Source organism: Cucurbita pepo, chromosome LG08, assembly GCF_002806865.2.
Source record: "Cucurbita pepo subsp. pepo cultivar mu-cu-16 chromosome LG08, ASM280686v2, whole genome shotgun sequence".
Lineage (NCBI taxonomy): Eukaryota > Viridiplantae > Streptophyta > Magnoliopsida > Cucurbitales > Cucurbitaceae > Cucurbita > Cucurbita pepo.
The window spans coordinates 10025296-10045805 of NC_036645.1; the positions used below are offsets into that span (position 1 = coordinate 10025296).

The 20510-nt window shown below is 37.0% G+C and overlaps 3 protein-coding genes across 5 annotated transcripts; 2 read left to right on the forward strand and 1 right to left on the reverse strand.

Moving 5' to 3' along the window:
- Nucleotides 1-205: 205 nt before the first annotated feature.
- On the forward strand, nt 206-16132 carry LOC111800319 (protein PHOTOPERIOD-INDEPENDENT EARLY FLOWERING 1). Of its 2 annotated transcripts, XM_023683958.1 has the most exons (22): nt 207-507; nt 598-725; nt 1380-1483; nt 1708-1788; nt 1976-2083; nt 2512-2592; nt 2698-2786; nt 2924-3060; nt 3147-3208; nt 4733-4868; nt 5672-5740; nt 5821-5894; nt 5976-6107; nt 6803-6841; nt 8254-8322; nt 8486-8548; nt 8665-11749; nt 12187-12251; nt 12392-12462; nt 13545-14325; nt 14539-15056; nt 15313-16132. In XM_023683958.1, the coding sequence occupies exons 3-22, from the start codon at nt 1424-1426 to the stop codon at nt 15746-15748; spliced, it is 6156 nt and encodes a 2051-aa protein (XP_023539726.1). In that variant the 5' UTR covers nt 207-507; nt 598-725; nt 1380-1423; the 3' UTR covers nt 15749-16132. The 2 variants fall into 2 exon arrangements, with proteins under 2 accessions (XP_023539725.1, XP_023539726.1); XM_023683957.1 differs by lacking the exon at nt 598-725 and having other exon boundaries at nt 206-507; nt 15313-15748.
- Nucleotides 16133-16744: 612 nt separating this feature from the next.
- Nucleotides 16745-17500, reverse strand: LOC111800321 (11 kDa late embryogenesis abundant protein-like). 2 transcript variants are annotated; one of them, XM_023683962.1, is made up of 3 exons: nt 17339-17500; nt 16961-17203; nt 16745-16855 (listed from the first exon to the last, which is right to left on the reverse strand). In XM_023683962.1, exons 1-2 carry the CDS (start codon nt 17444-17446, stop codon nt 16976-16978), a joined length of 336 nt encoding a protein of 111 aa, XP_023539730.1. In that variant the 5' UTR covers nt 17447-17500; the 3' UTR covers nt 16745-16855; nt 16961-16975. The 2 variants fall into 2 exon arrangements, with proteins under 2 accessions (XP_023539730.1, XP_023539729.1); XM_023683961.1 differs by lacking the exon at nt 16745-16855 and having other exon boundaries at nt 16859-17203.
- Nucleotides 17501-18858: 1358 nt separating this feature from the next.
- LOC111800320 (delta(12)-fatty-acid desaturase FAD2-like) lies at nt 18859-20490 on the forward strand. Its single transcript, XM_023683959.1, has one exon. The coding sequence runs from the start codon at nt 19021-19023 to the stop codon at nt 20239-20241; it is 1221 nt and encodes a 406-aa protein (XP_023539727.1). The 5' UTR covers nt 18859-19020; the 3' UTR covers nt 20242-20490.
- The last annotated feature ends 20 nt before the right edge of the window (nt 20491-20510 follow it).

The following is a 20510-nucleotide window of genomic DNA, read 5'->3' on the forward strand; positions in this document are numbered from 1 at the left end:
ATTAAGAGCTAAAGTTTGTTTATATTTTCTTAACTAATCAAAATTTATGGATGGAAGAAGTAAATTTTAAAGTCAAATAAGAAATTAAAAAAATAGATATTTAAATATTTATACATTGGGAAAAAATAAAAAAGCAAAGGTCGGTTATTTATTTATTTATTTTTTTAATTTTTTAATTTTTTGTGGGGTTAAAAATTTATGGTTTCGGTACAAAAGAAAACAAAAAAATTTCAGAATTCCGAACTCTGGCTCTCACCTGTTGCTCTCACTTTCCCGCCGTCGGATTATACTTCGGTACATCTCTGACCGTAGATCGAGGGTTTTATCCAGAATCACCCCCGTCGTCGCCGGCGGAGATGATAAAAGTAGAGCCGCCAAACGAGGAATAATCTGGGACCCTCTCCAGAACTCACTCATTTGGATCTGGGACTCACGTTCGTCGGATCTTTGTTACGCTGATTATCGACTGCAAAAACCCTACACTTCCCGACGAAACGACCGCTTCAGGTCCTTCTATCTTCTGCTTCCTCATCAACTCCGGAACTTGCATTTTTTTTTTTTTTGTTCTTTGTGTCTCATTTTCGCGTGTAATTTCAGATATTTAGGACATTTTCGGTGAAGAAGTGGGTTCTTGCGCCATGGTAGATTGTTTGTTTTGGTTTTTATGTGATTGGAGCTTTCTTTGGTTGCGAAGAAATACTCGGGGTACAGCTAAAGGAATGAACGTACGCAATCTTGGCCATTTCTAATTTTTTTTTTTCAAACTTGGGAGTTAAATAAATTCTTAAACTTGAGCTGAAAATTGCAGTTTCTCTGTTATTTTTATCTTTCGGGAACGAAATGAAGTGGGTTTTAAAAGCAAATGAAATTTTATAGCTACCCACTATGATGCCGTAGAGAGGTGCGGAGAAATTCTTATGTTCCCTTTATGGAACATGCTAATTTTTTCGAAGTGATATGAGAGCACGTCTTCAGTTCTCATTAAAATGTATGGGAATAAATGGTGAAAAATATTGAGCCTGAGGTTGAAGGTGTATTCTTGATTTATCCCATATGATTTTGCAATATCAATGCTGCCTTAATCATTTGAATAATAACCAATGCGTTGTTCAGCGTTGTGTTTAGTTGTTCAGAGAAAAAAAAAAAAAACGGCGAATTTTGTCTTCTGGAAATAGATACGAGATTTATGTATCTATTTAATATTCTTAGATCTTAGCTTGTATGAATTCCTTTTCTAAGCCATCGAGGGACTAAATCTTTGCATCTTTTAGCATTCTAATATCATTCTTATATTTTATTCGACAAGTATTTAACTTTGTAGGCATTATTGTAGCTAAAATAAACACTGACAATTCACTTGCTTGTCTAATAATTTGCAGGGTTCTTAGATTGTGTAGATATCATATTTTTAATATTGAAAAACATGGCATCAAAAGGTCCCAGGTTTAAACTTGATCATGAGACAAGAGCCAAGCGTCAAAAGGTATTATATCTCTTTGGGGGAAAGAGAATTGAGAATGGTAGCTGTTTAAATTGCTTCTTTCCCCCTCTCTCCCTCCATCTAACTACGCACACATGGTCATTCATGCATACACACATTGGATTGTGGGTTGCTACGTTTTGAAGCATAATTCTCCAAGAATCTTAAACGATACTTCCTCTTTCTCTGTCGACTCCTGATGTTATGATGGTTCTTTGGTATTTCAGACACAGGAAGCTCCAAGAGAACCTAATCGACCTAAAACACATTGGGATCATGTTTTAGAAGAGATGGTTTGGCTTTCGAAGGTATATGACTAAGACATTAATTTAATATTTAGTTCCCATCTTGTTTGAATAATTTTAACAACATACATTTCATCCCATCATTTTTATGAATTTTTCTTTTGCAAGGATGTTTGGTGCTGAAAGTTGGGATTTTTGGAAAAATGTTTTCTTTTTCTTCCATTCATACAAGTAAATTGTTTATTTGCAGGACTTTGAGTCTGAGCGGAAATGGAAATTAGCTCAGGCAAAAAAGGTTGCTCTAAGAGCTAGCAAAGGCATGATTGATCAAGCTACACGGGAAGAAAGGAAGTTGAAGGTTCTGAATAACCTCTAATTGATTGGAAATACTTTTGTTGGTTTTCAAACAGAACAACTATGGCCTGACAATGAACAAAACATATATGAGTTGCTTGGGCATATCTTTTAAATATAAAAAACTGTTTTGTAAACTGATGTGTTGAAACCGTTTTCTATTACTTTTAAGTTTAGCAATGGTTTGTAAAATTATTTGTGATTCTTGTGTTTGACGACCAATATTCATCAAAAGTTAACTCAGTCAGCTCTAAAGAAAATACATGAAGAGAGCAAAATGCTGTATTTGTTCTTTTTTTTCTTTTTCTTTTCAAATAATCATGCTAAACACGTTTTCTTTATTATATGTGAACGCTACTCTTAAACAGTCCCTAGTTCTGATGTTATTGATGGGATCAAAGTTCTTAATGCACGATGTTCTATTTTACTCAGGAAGAAGAGCAGCGGTTGAGAAAACTTGCTCTCAATATTTCAAAGGATGTAAAGAAGTTCTGGATGAAAATAGAAAAGCTGGCAAGTTCATTGATATAACATTATTTTCTCACAACCCATGGTTTCTTTTGGATGATTAGTTTTTGCTTTTCTTCAGAATTAGATATGATCAAGGTTTAATTTCAGGTGCTTTACAAGCATCAGATGGAGCTTGATGAGAAAAAGAAAAAGGCGCTTGACAAACACCTCGAGTTTCTTTTAGGGCAAACAGAAAGGTCCTCAATTTGATTTGACTGCTAGGCTTGGCCTTTGTTGTTGGGGAGAGGGGATGATTTTTATGTACATTTTTTTATATTACCTTATCCTCGTACCTTGTGACATAATGAGGTGAATTATCCTTCTGAAAATTTAGGTACTCAACAATGCTGGCAGAAAATCTTGTGGAAACTTATAAACCATCGCAGGTGGATTCTACACATGAGCCACACAATGTTCACTTACAAGAAATGGATGAAAATAAAGCTGTTGAAACCACAGAGTTAAATGTTGGTATGCTGAGATGATATTCTATGTTTGATTACCTTATAAAAATGGCACAGTTTTTAAATTGAAATAATTGAGAATATATTTCACAGAACACGAGGCAGACTCTGTGGACTTTGATGAAGAATTTGATGTAAGATCAGATGACGAATCAGTAAGTCCATTGTTCCTCTCTCCACAATACTTATTTTAACTTTGTTGTATGAAAGCTTTGTTGTCAATCGCCAATATTTTCAATTGTCACATGATTTTTGGTGGTTTGCATCCTCCATCTTTCTCTCTTCTTTCTCTTGGTTTTTTTTTCTTTTTTAATTTTTTTTTTTGGGGGGGTAGATATAATGACTTACATCTTATGAACATAGAATGATTGAAACCAGACAGTTGAAAAAATATGGATCTTGAACCACGATAGGTCTCCTGATTGACAAGTAAAGAAAAAGTAAATCAATTTTGGGGTGTATGTTCAGACAACATGGTGATGATCTATCAAAGATTTGAATAAGTTTTTTGACGACTAAATGTTTGAGGGCCCAACAATTATTTTGTGGGATTAGTTGAGGTGTGGTTGGTTTGGATACTCATGGTAGAAAAATGAAGAAGAAAGATATACATGCTATTGGTAACCTAAACCTTGTAGTGATAGATGGACTTTAGGATCATGCAATTGGATGCAATGGGTTCCATCAACTAAGAATAACTAACTTATATTTGCCTTCAACTTTCATATGGTGGGAATTTCTAGTCTTCTTAATCGTGTAAAAATTAGTTCAGTATTTTTAGTCTCTGTTGTATTTATTCTTTCCTTCTATTGTACTGGTCTTTCTCCTATGTAAGAAGACTGAGGTTGCATATATTTGAACATATCATCATTATTCTATCAAATTTAAGATGGTATCAGAGCACATGTCACTTGTAGCAGTCTCTAGTACCCTAAAAACCCTAACTACCGTTTTTGAAACCCTAACAGCTGATGCCAAAACCTAGCAACATTCTTGATTGTTGCATCCGACTTTCGACATCGATCTTTTCGTTTCGCCTTGACCCATATGCTTGTGTCACCACATTCTGACCATAGCCACAGGCCTTTGTGTTCTTCTCCAACCTACCCATCATTGGCATAAACTTGATTGCAATAAGCTGATTGACAAGCTGGCTATGGGAGCCATCTATAAACCAACTTGGGGGGAGTGTTGAATTTTATTGTCTTTATAATTTTGTAAATATTGGCTTACAATATTTTGTCTTTATTTTCTTTATTCTTTCCTATGTATTAACTAAGGTTGCACATATTTGAAAATATCACCTTTATTCTATCAAATTCAAGACATAAAGTTCCTTTTTTTCTTTTGGAGAGAAATCCATACAAAGTTTCTTGCTCATGAATTCCGTGGGGCATTTTGCCCCTTGGTTCTTAAAATTTTGGACCCAACACAACTAGATTCATTGCTAAATCCACCATATATATATATATTTTTATTTATCTAACACATGCCTGGAGTGTTTTGCATGGCTAAATTTGAATATGATTGGATATTATTTCTTGATATTCTTTGTACGTTAGTATGGAGATCTGTTGGAGGCTCCAATTGTGGTCTCGGTGTCNCTTTTTTTTTTTTTTTTTTTGCTAATTCAATCTCAATTTCCTTACAAGTAATATGTTCTCTCACAAATGTTTTAGGAAGATAACGAGCAGACCATAGATGAAGATGAGGCTCTGATAACTGAAGAAGAAAGGCAAGAAGAACTGGAAGCCTTGCAAAATGAAGTGGATCTTCCTCTTGAAGAGCTTCTTAAAAGATATGCACGAGAGAAAGGTGCACGGTGAACCATTATCTCTTCTTCTTCTTCTTTTTCTTCTTTAATCATTCATTTGACAGGCAGTTGGTTCCTGATTACTGGGTAAATAAGTTTGGGGCTATTTAATTTTCAGATTTTTGGGCAAGTTTGACATTTCTACTTTTTTTTTTTATGAAGAAAAAATCCCTCAGACTGATTGCTGACTTTCTCATCCATTCTTTCCTTGATTTTCTCTTATATTAAGCATTTGATTTGAATGAACAAGAGAATTGTTTACTAATGATTGGCTTCAATGCTGTTCAGATGTTTTTTACTTAATTTTTTATGTACAAATATGAAAATTTTTAAATTTTTAAATGCGCAGTCTTTTAGACATTGGGTTGGAACTTGCGTACTCTACTTAATAGGAAACTTTTCAAGATCATTTTGTTTCGAGAATTGTGTAGTTGTAGGTGAACTGTTTTGCTCTTGTACTCTACTCAATTTTTTTTTATGTACAAATATGAAAATTTTAAGGTTTCCTCTGCTTACAGTTTTTTGTTATTTTCTTCCTCCTTTTCTAATTTCATGGCTTCATTTGTCGAGAACAATTATGGATCTATACTCGAACACTCTTATGGCGTCTTAACTTTTTTGGAATCGAGGCCATAAATGCTTTAAATGGATATCCTTGGTTGTTTGTTTCTTTAGGATTCCTTATCCTTAAACATTTATATTATCATTGTTTCTTACACCGTCACCCTTTATATGTAAACATTGTAAAACTGGGTTACTCTATTTTGTGTAAATCCTTTGCTTAAAAGAAGTCTAATTGATACAGATGATTTAGAAGTTAGTCCTGAAACGAGTACAGCAGGAACTGAAGAGACAGAAGTAGAAGAAAATCATGGTAAGGACAAGAAGCCACTAGTCTCATCCATGTTATTTTGTGGAATATGTTAGTCTGAATTGTTGAGATATATGCTACAGAAAGAGGGAATGAGTGTTCTACGTCGCATAAGGTTGATGAAATGGACTCACTTAGTTTTGCCGGTCGTCGTTGTGTAAGTTGTATGTGTATCTGGTTTGTGTTCAAAGCTCAGAACAATTTGAATCCTTCACGATGATATATTCTATTATTTCAGAATCAAAGCAATGGGGAATCATCTTGTGTAGAAAATCATATGAAAAGAGAGACTTGTCGAACAAAACGTCCATCCATGCTACCGATGGAGTTTCCCAAGGATGATGCATTTTATGATTTCAGTGAAGAACGTGTAAGACAGTTGTTTTTCTTTCTTCTCTTTTTCCTTTCCTTTTCTTTTTTAGAAAATAAAAGTAGATTTCTTCTTTTCATGGATATGACGCATTCATTATTTAAATGATGGGTTCAATCTGATTTGGTTCTTTTTGAAGCACTTTTTTTGTATAGTTGGTAGTTTTGGTTCCTTTGGTTGGATGTTCTCTTTATATGCCCTATATTCTTTAACGCTTCTCAACAAAGGTCTGCTTTTAAAAGAAAAAGGGGTAAATGCTCATGTTGTTAACATGTTATGGTTGCACTAAATAGGGGAGCTTGCAAACTTCAGCGTGCAGCTATTTTAGGTCAAATACGTAATTCTAGGCTTCAATTATAGCAGATTTCAGATCGAATTAAGATTATTCATGAGTGTCTTCCTTAAACTTTTTGTTCGGTTATTGTTTTCTGTTTTTTTTATTTTTTTTTATTTTATTTTGTTTTTTTATTATTTTTTTTTTCAAGTAAGAAGTACGGCTTGAGGTGTGCACCACTAGCGCTGGGGCATGCATCTCAAGCGTGCTTCACTAGAGTAGAGAAGAATGATTGATTTAACGATTAATTTTATCTCTTTCCATGTGTATACCCGTTCCTGGATGGGTTAGTATTGGTTTTCTTGGGCTCATGGAAACTTGACTTGGTTTTGTGTAATTTTTGCTCTGTTGCCTCTTGTAGGAAGATGATGATTATGATGTTGCTGGTGGAGAAGAAAAGGTATGCTATATGGATTCCAACTACTTGATATAGCGGTGTTAAAATTTTCCTATTACTATGCTATCTATCTTAGTTGTACTTCTTCGTTTAATGAAGATAACTCCTCTTCTGTGGTTAATACATGTACATAACTTTGTTGCATGTAACTTTTGTTAATTTGGTGTCTATTAAGAGTGTTGCGTGAAGTTCTTCCTGATTTGGTCTCCCTTCAATCATGTGCGTTCATTTATGCGGGAAAGGGTTGACGACCGTTTGTTTTGTTAGAGGAAAAATTTAGTCTTGTTTGCACAGGGGGGATCGAGTTTGGTAATTTGGAAAATAAGAACCTTGTCCTTTTAGAGTAATTTTTATGGAAATTCTTGTTTGAGCGTTGAGAGATCTGCTTTGCAATGTTAGTAGGTGGGCATGGTCATGGTGTTAAAGAAATTGAACCAGCCAATGAATTGTATTGAAACTAAACCATCCCATACTTTTGTTCAGTTAAGCATGTTGGCTTGCTTTTTGTTGCCATTCATTTGTCATTGCCACTGATATGTGTTGTCAACTTGTTGCTCTCCTTATAAATCTGCACCATATACAAACCCCTTTCCCTCGTCAATCTCTCTTTCTAGCTGTTTGTTTGGTCAGGTCAGGGGTTTTAGCTTAACTACTTTTATTTTTATTTTTATTTTTATGAGAGACCTAGCTTTTATTGAAAAAAAATAAGAGATATACAAGGACATACCAAATAATATTGAGTACTCATTATCTTCAAAAACCATGGTCATCCAACAGGGCCTTACTCTTTAATTATGTAGCAGTCTTTGTTCTCTGTCCGTACATTGGGTGCTTTGCCTTTTGGAAAGGATATCTCCTAGCTATGCATTTAGGCCAAACTGGTGCTTTCCTAAAACTGGGGAGGAGCCTTTCTTCAACTTATTAAAGGGAGAGCAAGGGTCAGGTTTAAATTCTGTTGTCCAATACAATTATGGCTACCTTTGTGGAGATTGACACAAGAGAAGAGAAACTAAAGTGGATTCAAAAAAGAAAAGTTCTTATTCGAAAGACTTGTGGGACTCAATTGGCTACCTAAAAGTTGGATTTTTGGAAAATGACAACTGAATTGCTATATTCCCTTTTAGAATTACATTTGTGATCTTCCTAACACATTTATTTTGTGTGTAAAGAAGTTTTTTGGTTAATAGATCTAGGATCAAGAATGTATAGTTTTTTGCTTTTCTATGACAATGTATGCGTATCTTTCAACAACATAGTCTTGCATCTCTGTGAACATAGAAAGGCATGGAGATACTTATGAATTACGAGATGTTTAGATACTGTTGATGCGGACCAAGTGATCATATGTGGTAAAATTCTTGACTGATGCAAATTTCTAATTTTCCATACCAATTTTTGCTTCACTCGATCTGTAGGATGATGAAGCAACTTTATCAGAGGAGGAGAAACTAGAAAAAGTTGATTCAAACAATGCCGATGATGAGGTAATGAGCAACTTATATATTTCCTAGAGCTTCAAGAATTTTTCCTTTATCAAGGTGCCACACATCGATTATATTCTTGGTTCCAATTATTTATTTATTTATCATTATCGTCCCTTAGCAATTCATGTATTTATTTATTCATTTATTATATATATATTTGCAGATTTTAATGCTGCGAAATGAGAGTGAAATACCTATAGAAGAACTGCTTGCAAGGTATGGAAAGGTAGGTTTTGGAACTTAATTTGTTTCTATATTGTTTCTTACTTTTGTGAATTTTTCCATCTTTTTCTTTTGGGTTCAACTAGACATCTGTCCATTATAATCTCAATCTTTTTGCAGGGTCCCAACAATGGTTATGATTCAGATTATGAAGATGAAAATGCTTCTGCTTTGTCAGACGACCTTGTGGATTCTTCATCTTATGAAGAAATTGAGCCAAAGCCCCTCAATGTCTGTGTGCATGAAAATATTGACCCCGGTAAATCTCATTCATCTGCAAGTTCACCTCCGGAGAGGAAAGGATCATTAGAAAACTCTGAAGAAAGGGAGAGTGAGGACAGAATTTTTGATGCTGCAGCAGCAGCACGATCTGCACAACCTACTGGGAACACATTTTCCACAACTAAAGTGCGTACAAAATTCCCTTTCCTTCTTAAGCACTCCCTACGTGAATATCAACATATTGGCTTGGATTGGCTTGTGACCATGTATGAGAAAAGACTAAATGGGATTCTTGCTGACGAAATGGGGCTTGGGAAGACAATCATGACCATTGCCTTGCTTGCTCATCTTGCTTGTGAAAAGGGAATATGGGGTCCCCATCTTATTGTGGTCCCAACAAGTGTCATGCTTAATTGGGAGACTGAATTTCTTAAGTGGTGTCCTGCTTTTAAAATTTTAACTTACTTTGGAAGTGCAAAAGAGCGCAAGTTTAAGAGGCAAGGGTGGATGAAACTGAACTCATTTCATGTATGCATAACGACTTACAGGTTGGTTATCCAGGATTCTAAAGTTTTCAAACGCAAGAAGTGGAAGTATCTAATACTAGATGAAGCTCATCTAATTAAGAATTGGAAGTCACAAAGATGGCAAACTCTTTTGAACTTCAATTCCAAGCGACGAATTTTATTAACTGGTACCCCGCTTCAAAATGATCTGATGGAGCTCTGGTCCTTGATGCACTTTTTGATGCCCCATATTTTTCAGTCTCATCAAGAATTCAAGGATTGGTTTTGCAATCCAATTTCAGGAATGGTGGAGGGGCAAGAAAAAGTGAATAAGGAAGTTCTTGATCGTCTGCATAATGTTCTCCGCCCCTTTATACTTCGTAGGCTGAAAAGAGATGTAGAGAAGCAGCTCCCAAAGAAATATGAGCATGTTTTGAACTGTAGATTGTCTAGAAGGCAGCGTCATTTATATGAGGACTATATTGCTAGTTCAGAAACACAAGCTACTCTTGCCAGTGGCAATTTCTTTAGTATGATTAACGTTATTATGCAGCTTAGGAAAGTTTGTAATCATCCTGATTTGTTTGAGGGTCGTCCAATCATCAGTTCTTTTGATATGGCGGGTATAGTCATGCAGTTGAGTTCATCTGTATGTTCTGCATTATCACCTGACCTATTTTCTAGAGTTGACCTTAAGGGTTTAGGATTTTTATTCACTCATCATGACTTTAGCATGACTTCATGGGAGAGAGATGAAGTTAGAGCTATTGCTACCCCATCAAATTTAATTAAGTGCTCTACCAATGTGAATAAATCTGAGGAAATTGGATCTGGATTTAGATATCGGAAGAGATTGCATGGATCAAGTATTTTTGCAGACATTCAAAATGCAATTATGGAGGAAAGAGTAAGGCAGGCAATGGAACGAGCAGAAGCTATAGCTTGGTGGAATTCCTTGAAATGTGACAAAAAGCCAATTTATTCGGCATCCCTCAGGGATTTAGTGACGATAAGGCATCCCGTCTATGATATATACCATGAGAAGGCGAACCCTTCATCCTATTGTTATTCCTCAAAAATTGCTGACATTGTCCTTTCACCAGTGGAACGTTTCCAGATGATGATGGGCTTAGTTGAAAGCTTTACCTTTGCAATACCAGCAGCACGGGCCCCTCCACCTTTGTGCTGGTGCAGTGGAAGCCGTTCTGATGTGTTTATGCATCCTTCTTATGTGCAAAACTGCTCCCGACTCCTGTTTCCCCTTCTAACTCCAATCAGATCTGCAATTATTCGGAGGCAAGTGTATTTTCCAGACAGGAGGCTGATACAATTTGACTGTGGAAAATTGCAGGAACTTGCTATTCTACTCAGGAAACTAAAATCTGAAGGTCACCGTGCATTAATATTCACCCAAATGACAAAGATGCTTGATATCTTGGAGGCTTTCATCAATCTGTACGGTTACACTTACATGCGTCTGGATGGATCCACTCAGCCTGAGGAGAGACAGACATTAATGCAAAGATTTAACACCAACCCAAAATTTTTCCTTTTCATTTTATCGACTCGTAGTGGGGGTGTAGGTATTAATCTTGTTGGTGCGGATACTGTTATCTTTTACGATAGTGATTGGAACCCTGCTATGGATCAACAAGCTCAAGATCGCTGTCACCGCATAGGACAGACGCGTGAAGTCCATATATATCGCCTGATTAGTGAGAGTACCATTGAAGAGAATATTTTGAAGAAGGCAAATCAGAAGCGTGCTCTTGATAATCTTGTTATTCAAAGTGGTAGTTACAACACTGAATTCTTCCAGAAGCTTGATCCTATGGAGTTGTTCTCTGGTCACAGGTCTCTTGCCATTAAAAATATGCAGAAAGAAAAAAATCATACCATCAGTTCGAATGAAGTTTCTGTATCTAATGCGGATGTGGACGCTGCTTTAAAGTTTGTTGAAGATGAAGCTGATTATATGGCTTTGAAGAAACTTGAAGAAGAAGAAGCTGTGGATAATCAGGAATTTACAGAAGAGGTTATTGGGAGGATGGAAGATGATGAGTTTATGAATGACGATGAAATTAAGCTTGATGAAGGTGGAGATCAAGCTGGTGGCATTACTATGTCAAATAAAGATAATGAGGCAATAATACGTGGAGGTAATGATCTTAATGAAGAGAAGGCTGTAATTGTAGCTAACAAAGAAGATGATGTTGACATGCTGGCAGACGTCAAGCAAATGGCTGCTGTAGCTGCTGCAACTGGACAAACCATCTCGTCCATTGATGATCAGCTACGGCCAATAGATCGGTATGCAATACGTTTTCTGGAACTGTGGGACCCTTTACGTGATAAAGCAGCTATGGACTCTGATGTCCAGTTTGAGGAGACAGAATGGGAACTCGACCGTCTTGAGAAGTATAAAGAGGAGATGGAAGCCGAGATTGATGAAGATGAAGAGCCTCTTGTATATGAAAGTATGTGTATTATTGTTATAATGTCTTGTGATAATAACAGTAATTTTTCTGTATTTGTACACTTAAACAATTCTTTCTGGTCACCATGTTTTGAATGCTATACTTCATGTGAATGGTCAGTATGGGAGAATGTTGGCTTCCATTTGAACCAAGAAAGTTTTCGAAAAAATACTTTTAATTCACTTAATTGCAAATTTCAGCTCTTCACTGTTGTAGATGTTTTTCCAATTTGGCTTAGAATATTTTATATGGACTTCACATATATAGAAAAGTTAAGATAACGATCCATTCTTCTGCTGTAAAAAAAGTTGTATATTTGAATGCAACTTGTTAGTGCACTTTTAGAAAATTTGACCTTTATACCCCATGCATTCCTCATTTATGATTATTTTTAAATTTTTTAAAAATGATTAATGCTGGATTTCTGTGTTCAACAGGTTGGGATGCTGATTTTGCAACTGAAGCATATAGACAGCAAGTCGAGGTCTTGGCACACCATCAGGTTTGAAGCAGATATTCTTCCCTTTGAAATGATGGGATAACTTTCCCCCCTCTTTTTATCATATCAATGAATTAATTGAATTTTTCCTCAAAAGAGTCTTGTGTATTCATTATCATCTTTATTCATTATTTATTTCACAGTTGATGGAGGATTTGGAATATGAAGCTAAGCGGAAAGAAGAAGAAGAGGCTGAAAATTGTGATCCTACAAGGTGAAACTATGTTTTGAATTCTCATTGGAAACTATAAAGTATAATAAAATATTGTTGCTTATAAATAATTAGGGTATTAGGATGTAACCCTGCATGTCATTTGGACTTTGGAAACACTTGCCTTTCCTCATAGGAAGTGGGGCGTTTCTGTGTTCGAATACTAGAAGTTCTTGCTTTAGGTTCTGGATGGTGTACCTTTCCTCATCTTGAGCTGGCTTGTGGTTACAGTGAAAATGTTGTGGAGTTATAAAATTATAAAAAGCATCTAACGTTGAAAATTACTTCAATCATGATATTAGTTAATAAGAACAACTGTGTTGGTCTCATGGTGATGTTCTGGTCATGGATCCATTCACTGTAGGATTAGGCAGTTTTTCTTGGTGAGGTATTGTAGTTGCTTAAGGCAAGTAAACCAATGGTTACTGAAAAAAGGTGGATTAATAAGGAAGTTTCTAGTTCCTGTAGTAGAACCTCGATGATTTTGATTTATTTGGTTGCTTTCACGGAATTTATTTGCTCTGGTTGTTTGAGATAACATTCTTTCGTGCGTGCATGCATGCTTGTGTACATACATACATGCATACATATATGTTAATGAGATCCTTGCATATTTAGTTTGGAATATCAAAATATGTTAACTTCTACTGATGTTGAATCACAACTGAACCTTAAAACTACACTGATACGTTAGGATGACATTTTGGACTTGGAAATTTATAGGAAGCTAATAAGTGAGAATCAATATTAATTAGTGAGAAAATGACGTTATAGGGTTTGAACACGAGACTTTTTGCTCTAATACCATGTTAAATCAACTCAATCCAAAAGCTTAAACTGAAGTGTTAGGATACCTTTGATTTTATTAATAATTCAACATACACATTATTTTTCCATGCTGATATTTAGATTATGAAATATATGGAACAACAAAATCTTATAGCGAGATCAATCAATAGTAACAAGGATAAGAGTTTCAGATTCAATAACCTTGGTAATGTTGATTTTTGTATGACATTGGGTTATGCCTTTTGTTTTCACAATTGAGGGTTCTTTAATCAGATCAACTCCTATTTTCTTTGCAGGAATGCAACACCTAGTGAACTAAAACCGAAGTCTAAAAAGAAATCAAAGAAAGCCAAGTTCAAATCTCTAAAGAAGGGTTCTCTTTCTTCTGAGCTGAAATCAGTGAAAAAAGAAATGTCCGTGGAATTCATGTCTACAGATGATGAAGATTTATGTAGTGAAGATGTTCTTGAATCTTTATCAGCTCAGTCAAGCTTACAGAAAAAACGTAAAAGGGGTGAGTTTAGTCTGGACAGTGAGACAGGAAAGTCCCTGAAGAAGAAATCTAAAAAGTTCAAGAAAAATATTGCGGATGCTTTCCCACTAGATCTCCATCTCAGTGAGTCAGGAGTGCAATATGATGAAGCTATAGAAATAAAACCACGGGAGACTGGTGCGGATCTCGAACATAAATTAGTTGGTCGTAGTAGAATGGGAGGAAAAATATCTATTACTTCCATGCCAGTAAAGCGATTTCTAATGATAAAACCAGAGAAAATAAAGAAGGGGAACATTTGGTCAAGGGACTGTATTCCTTCCCCTGACTTTTGGTTGCCACAAGAGGATGCAATATTGTGCGCGATGGTACATGAATATGGTTCGCATTGGAGCATGATTAGTTCAACCTTATTCAGTATGACTGCTGGTGGGTTTTATAGAGGGAGATACCGTCATCCTGTCCATTGTTGTGAGAGGTATAGGGAACTCATACATAGGTATGTTATATCTGCACCAGATAATCCAAATAGTGAGAAGACCACAAATGCTAGCTCTGGAAAAGCTCTTCTCAGAATCACAGAGGTTAGCTAATGATTTTGTTGATGCGCATGTTATTATCTGTTCTCTTCTCTGGTTCATGAAACTTGGATATGTTGCAGATTTACTTGTCAGTTCTTTAGAAATCGTGTTTCGGGTTACAGTTTTGTGTCATTTCTTAAGAATATTTCGGTGCGCTTCGACTTTTCAATATATGTGATAAAAGAATTTGCCAGTCATCAATCTCTTCTGTTTCAGGAACATATTCGAGTACTGTTAGACGTCGCTGCTGAGCAGCCTGATAGTGAGTACCTACTTCAGAAACATTTCACTGCCCTTCTCTCATCTGTGTGGAAGGCAAGAATACGTGGGAACCGTGGTTTCGATACTTCACTTTCTAGGAATGGTCTCTATTCTGGTGGAAGGTATTTTCCAACTGGTAACCATATTACTCGGTATTTGGGGAGGGAGACTACAGGGAAGTTGAAATTTGGCAACACAAGCCACAATTGTAAGTTAATAGCTGCTGCACTTAATGATGCTGGTTGTACGAGGACGGATGATAAGAAGTCCCTTTCCGGGGGACGTGCATCAGTCGCTACAGAACAGTTGGAGCTAACACTCGAGTTCGAGGGAGAGAATGATATTAACGTGTCATTCCCATCCTCAATTAACTTAACGGTATCGGATGCAGTTGACTTATCCCCGATCAACCTGGATGCTGGTGAGTCTTCTGGTGCTCGAAGGCTAACAGAAGTCGCAGAGATTCGTTTCAGGTATAGCTCCTTTTCCCTTAGTGTTACAACAATTATATTAAGTTATGACGTCTGTGTCCTGATTCCTCCTTTGGGTGTTGTATTGCAATGAGTTCACTGATTGGCTAGTAAGACTTGAAAATATGCAAGGGATCACATGGGGTGGGTTGTTTTCTTTTTGTCGATGAAATCTCGTATTGAAAACAAAATGTCCATAGCAAACTTATGAATATCTTTCTTTGAAATGCCTGACAAAGAACGTGTTTTTATGCCCAAGGGATGCTGCTAGAACTTGTAATGAAGATTTCCACGGGTGGGCTTCATCTGTGTTCCCCATAACCGATCTCAAGGCTCGCTCTGTGCCAAAATCACAGTCACTTGGAAAGCATAAGCTGGGAGGAGTCACTGACTCTTCCAAGTCCAGTAAATCCAAGTTCAGAAAGGCAGGACCTGACCACGGGGAGAGTTCCCAGCTGATAGCTGACCCAGTGATGTACCAGATGCCATCTCTTATTATCCAGGAGGACGTCCATAACTTATATTCCCTCAGCTCACCAATTCTCACAGACGATGCATTCCCATTTGGCATGGATGAGTATCCATTCCTACAAGACGAACCAGGGACTCTAGAGATTGTCCCTGACAACGACTACATCCTGGGATCGATTTCAGGTTTCGACACGATAGGCCCCGACTTCACAGATATTGGTTAGACTCCTCCATGTAGCCATTCACCTCAGCCATTCATTTGAAGCAAGGCCACCTCGACTACCAGAAAACAGAGTCGTTGAGGCTACTACCCAGTTAGCCAGCACGAAGCTAATTACTTTCTGGTCATTTTCGTTGGGGGATTCAACAGCCAATCTGGGTGTTCGCATACGTTGGGCACATTGGAATCTAAGCAGGAGTGCTGGGAAGAACAAAAACCGAAAGGGATTCGAGATTGGGAAAACAAACTGTGTTAGTTATATATTCATCATTTTGGTCTCTGGGTTGCTGCATGTTTCCCCAAACGTTGATGATAAATTGAATTTCTGGATATTTTTCCTGTTTCTATTTAGCTCTGTTAATTCTTCAAGGCTGACAACTTCCACACATCTAAATATATTTCCATCCAAATCTCTTAATTATATTACAAATTCATTTTTTAAGGAAAAAAAAATTGCATTACATTATTATTTTTTATCTAAATAAATATTCTTGCCTGTAGAACCCTAATTTAAAACTATTANTTTCTATTTAGCTCTGTTAATTCTTCAAGGCTGACAACTTCCCACACATCTAAACAATATTTCCATCCAAATCTCTAACTATATTACAAATTCATTTTTTAAGGAAAATTATTATTTTTTTATCTAAATAAATATTCTTGCCTGTAGAACTCTAATTTAAAACTATTAAATCGGAAATTCATTTTATATCGCAGTTAAAAACAATTTCAGTTCCATTAATTTCTTTTTTAATAATACTAATTGCATTTTAAATCACATTAAAATAAATTAAATAATAATAAATTACAATTTCTTCTTTTAATAGACATTAATTAATCTATTTATTTTGCGAAGCTAATGAAGTTACAAAAATGGAAAAAAAATTAAAGTTCTTTTAAAAAATTTTAAACGAAAAGAACANTTTATTTTGCGAAGCTAATGAAGTTACAAAAATGGAAAAAAATTAAAGTTCTTTTAAAAAATTTTAAACGAAAAGAATAATTATTAAAATGAAAATATTTATTTATTTCACAATATACCGTACACGAAGTTCCACCAAACTATTAATTACCAACATTAAAACACAAAACAAGCTATTATTATAATCAGGANAAAATGAAAATATTTATTTATTTCACAATATACCGTACACGAGTTCCACCAAACTTCTAATTACCAACATTAAAACACAAAACAAGCTATTATTATAATCAGGAAAGTCCGCACGCTTCAACGGTCGGTGCCGCCCACGGTCGGGTCATAGGCACGGGTTCCGGTTCCGGTTCCAGTTCCGGTGGTCAGACCGGTGTGCGCTCCGGTCTTCGAAGCGGCCTGCCTCTCTGTCGCGTGTTCTGCACGCGCCTGTTGCTTGTCGAGCTCCGCCCCGTGAAGCCGCTCCTCTTTCCTTTCGCTCGCCATGTCCTTCTCCAATGGATCGTGGGCCCGCATTTTGTCCACCTGGGGAATGCATTTACTTCTCGTTAAATTATTCGTTAAATTGAATTAAATAATTTCTCAATTAGAGATTAGCCTCGAAATCATTCAGCTAATTATTAATAATATAATTAAAAAAAAAAACAGAAAATTACGAACCTTTTCTTGAGCCGTGGCTTTGGTCTTTTCCATGCCAGCCCTCGCAGAGGCCCCCACGTTGGCGGCCGATTCTTTCACCGACTCCGCCGCGTTCTTTCCCGACTGCATTTTCCCACTCTTTTCTTTTCTATTTTTTTCCCTCAAATATTTCGTGTAGTAAATACTGACGTTTGACAAACGGGATTAACGGCGACTCTTAAATACAGTCCGAACGATTATGCTTCGGGGTCACGTGTCAAATTCATGACGCCACGTGGAGCACGCGTGGCGAGTGATCGAGGGTTTAGCTTCGTCATGTTATATTCCTATGACGTGGCGGTTTTGGGACATGTGTGTCAATTCGAAGTACTAAAAAGCTCCCCGCGCTCCACCACGTACTACGCTGTCATACGATTTTTTATATTTCAATCTCAAATTCTATAAAATTGTTTATTTATTTTTTTTTAACGAAAATTCATGAAATTTACCGAGTTTTTTTTAAAAGAATAGAATTAGTCTCAACCAAACAAAAAAATCTAAAAAATCCCAATATAATTATTTAATAAAAGATTGGTATAAACATAAAATTGCCGACCCCGTGAGATATTTCCGAGCCGTCCAGGCACGATCTTCACCGTCTAAAATGTCGCAAACAAACGCCCCTCCCGATCGGACGGTGGAGATCGCAGGCCATTCTTTTTACGAACAGTGGCAGAGAGAAAGCCGCCGACGCAAGAGAAGCAACCAATGAGAGAGACCGACCCCACAGGCCACACCCACACGTGCCATTGTTGTTTTAAATTTATTTATTTTAGATTTATTTAGGGTTTTAAAAATATTAAAGCAAGAAAAAACATTATCTTAAATAATTTTGTTTATGCAAAAATCTTATAAATATATATTTTTTAATTGGAGTAGAAANGTATAAACAGAGTATTGGATTTCTCATTGAAGCTGAGTACCTGGATATTTCTATTCATACTGTAGGCTGAATAGAAATAGAATAACCCCACGACTTACGGCATCAGAGAGTTGGAATTAGTCTCTAAACATGAACATCAATTTAAATTAGTTTCATGATAAGCAGATGTTCTTTAAAAAATTTGTAAAATAATCAATACACAGACATTCATACGACGTAAATGTGAAGTTGACAGCAGACCTAATCGCTCTGGGCGTGTTTTAGAAACTTGCCAATCTGTCTTGTCGATGAACTTCAGGATAAAGGACTTCCTTTTCCGCCTCGAGTTTGGGGCGAAGTGTCTTGGCAAGTTGGTTTTCTTTGTATTGCCACCCTTTCTCCTTTGGTTCTTTTCTTACGTTTCCCCCTATAATTTTCTGATGGCTGTACGTTGAATTATTAGGTTCGCATTGAATTCATGCATTTACAAAATTTTTAAGTAGTACATGTGGGCCTGGTGTTTTGACTTCTATCAAATGAAGGCATCTTGCTATCTATAATCCTTGCCATGTGAAAGTGCAATTTGTCTAGCATACTTAAATTTAATTGTCCAATGAAATTTTTACATCCTGAGTCTACAAGATTCGTTAGAATTCGAAATTGTTTTTTTCTGAATGATTTGTTAAATTTGTATGTACGAACTATTCTCTTGTCTCATTAATGATTTACCATTACCATTTCATGAAAGTGATTGTGGGGCTATTGTGATCGAACAGTCCTACGGTTGATTGTTAACTGTTCAATGATGCAAATTTTCAATCTCCTTTTTTTCCTTTTTACGCTTGTTCCAGGACAATATCTTTTAGAAAAAATGGGTGCTGGAGGTCGAATGTCCTCTCCTTCATCCCTCAAGAAATCAGATTCTGACAACTTGAAGCGAGTTCCGTCCACAAAACCACCATTCACCCTTGGTGAGCTCAAAAAAGCCATTCCCCCACATTGCTTTCAGCGTTCGGTTCTCCGCTCATTCTCTTATGTCGTTTATGATCTTACCTTAGCTTCGATCTTCTATTACATTGCAACCACTTACTTCCAAAACCTCTCTAGCCTCTTGTTTTATCCAGCCTGGGCTTTATACTGGGTTGCCCAAGGCTGCATCCTAACTGGCGTATGGGTCATTGCCCACGAGTGTGGCCACCACGCTTTCAGTGATTACCAGTGGCTCGATGACACTGTTGGCCTTATCCTACACTCTGCCCTCCTGGTCCCTTACTTCTCTTGGAAATACAGCCACCGCAGACACCATTCCAACACCGGTTCTCTTGAGCGAGATGAAGTCTTTGTCCCTAAACAGAAATCCGCTATCAAATGGTACTCCACATACCTCAACAACCCACTTGGCCGTATCTTCACACTCACTATCCAACTCGTCCTAGGCTGGCCTCTCTACTTGGCCTTCAATGTCTCCGGCCGACCCTACGACCGTTTGGCCTGCCACTACGACCCATACAGCCCCATCTACTCCGACCGTGAGCGGTTGCAGATATTCATCTCTGATGCTGGGCTGCTGGCCATCACTTACGGACTCTACCGCCTCATTCTGGCCAAAGGCCTCACCTGGGTGGTCTGTGTTTACGGAGTGCCATTGCTGATTGTAAACGGGTTCCTTGTCCTAATCACATTCCTCCAACACACTCACCCGGCATTGCCGCATTACGATTCCTCAGAATGGGACTGGCTGAGAGGCGCTTTAGCGACAGTAGACAGAGACTACGGCATCTTGAACAAGGTATTCCACAACATCACTGACACTCATGTGGCCCATCATTTGGTCTCCACAATGCCACATTACCACGCGATGGAAGCAACCAAGGCAATTAAGCCAATTTTGGGTCAGTACTATCACTTCGATGGAACTCCAGTTGTTAAAGCAATGTGGAGAGAGGCGAAAGAGTGCATTTACGTGGAGCCTGATGAAGATGAGAAGAATAGAGGCGTTTTTTGGTATAGGAACAAGTTGTAATCTGTTTCCGGAAGACTTTTCAGCCCTTTTCTCTATCCTGCTTCTGCTAATCCAGAAAGAGCTCCTTGTGTGCAGTAACTTTTAAAAAGCCAACCCTTGCGTAAGGTCGGTCAAGTTTTCTTGTTTGGTTTGCTTTGTAATGTGAGTTGGGTTCTAGATATTAGGCATATGCGATGCTTGACGATGAAAGTGCCTTAAAATATTAATGTTTGCGGTTAACTGTTTTGTAAGATTATGTACAAGTTAGAGGAAGATTAGTCTCTATGATG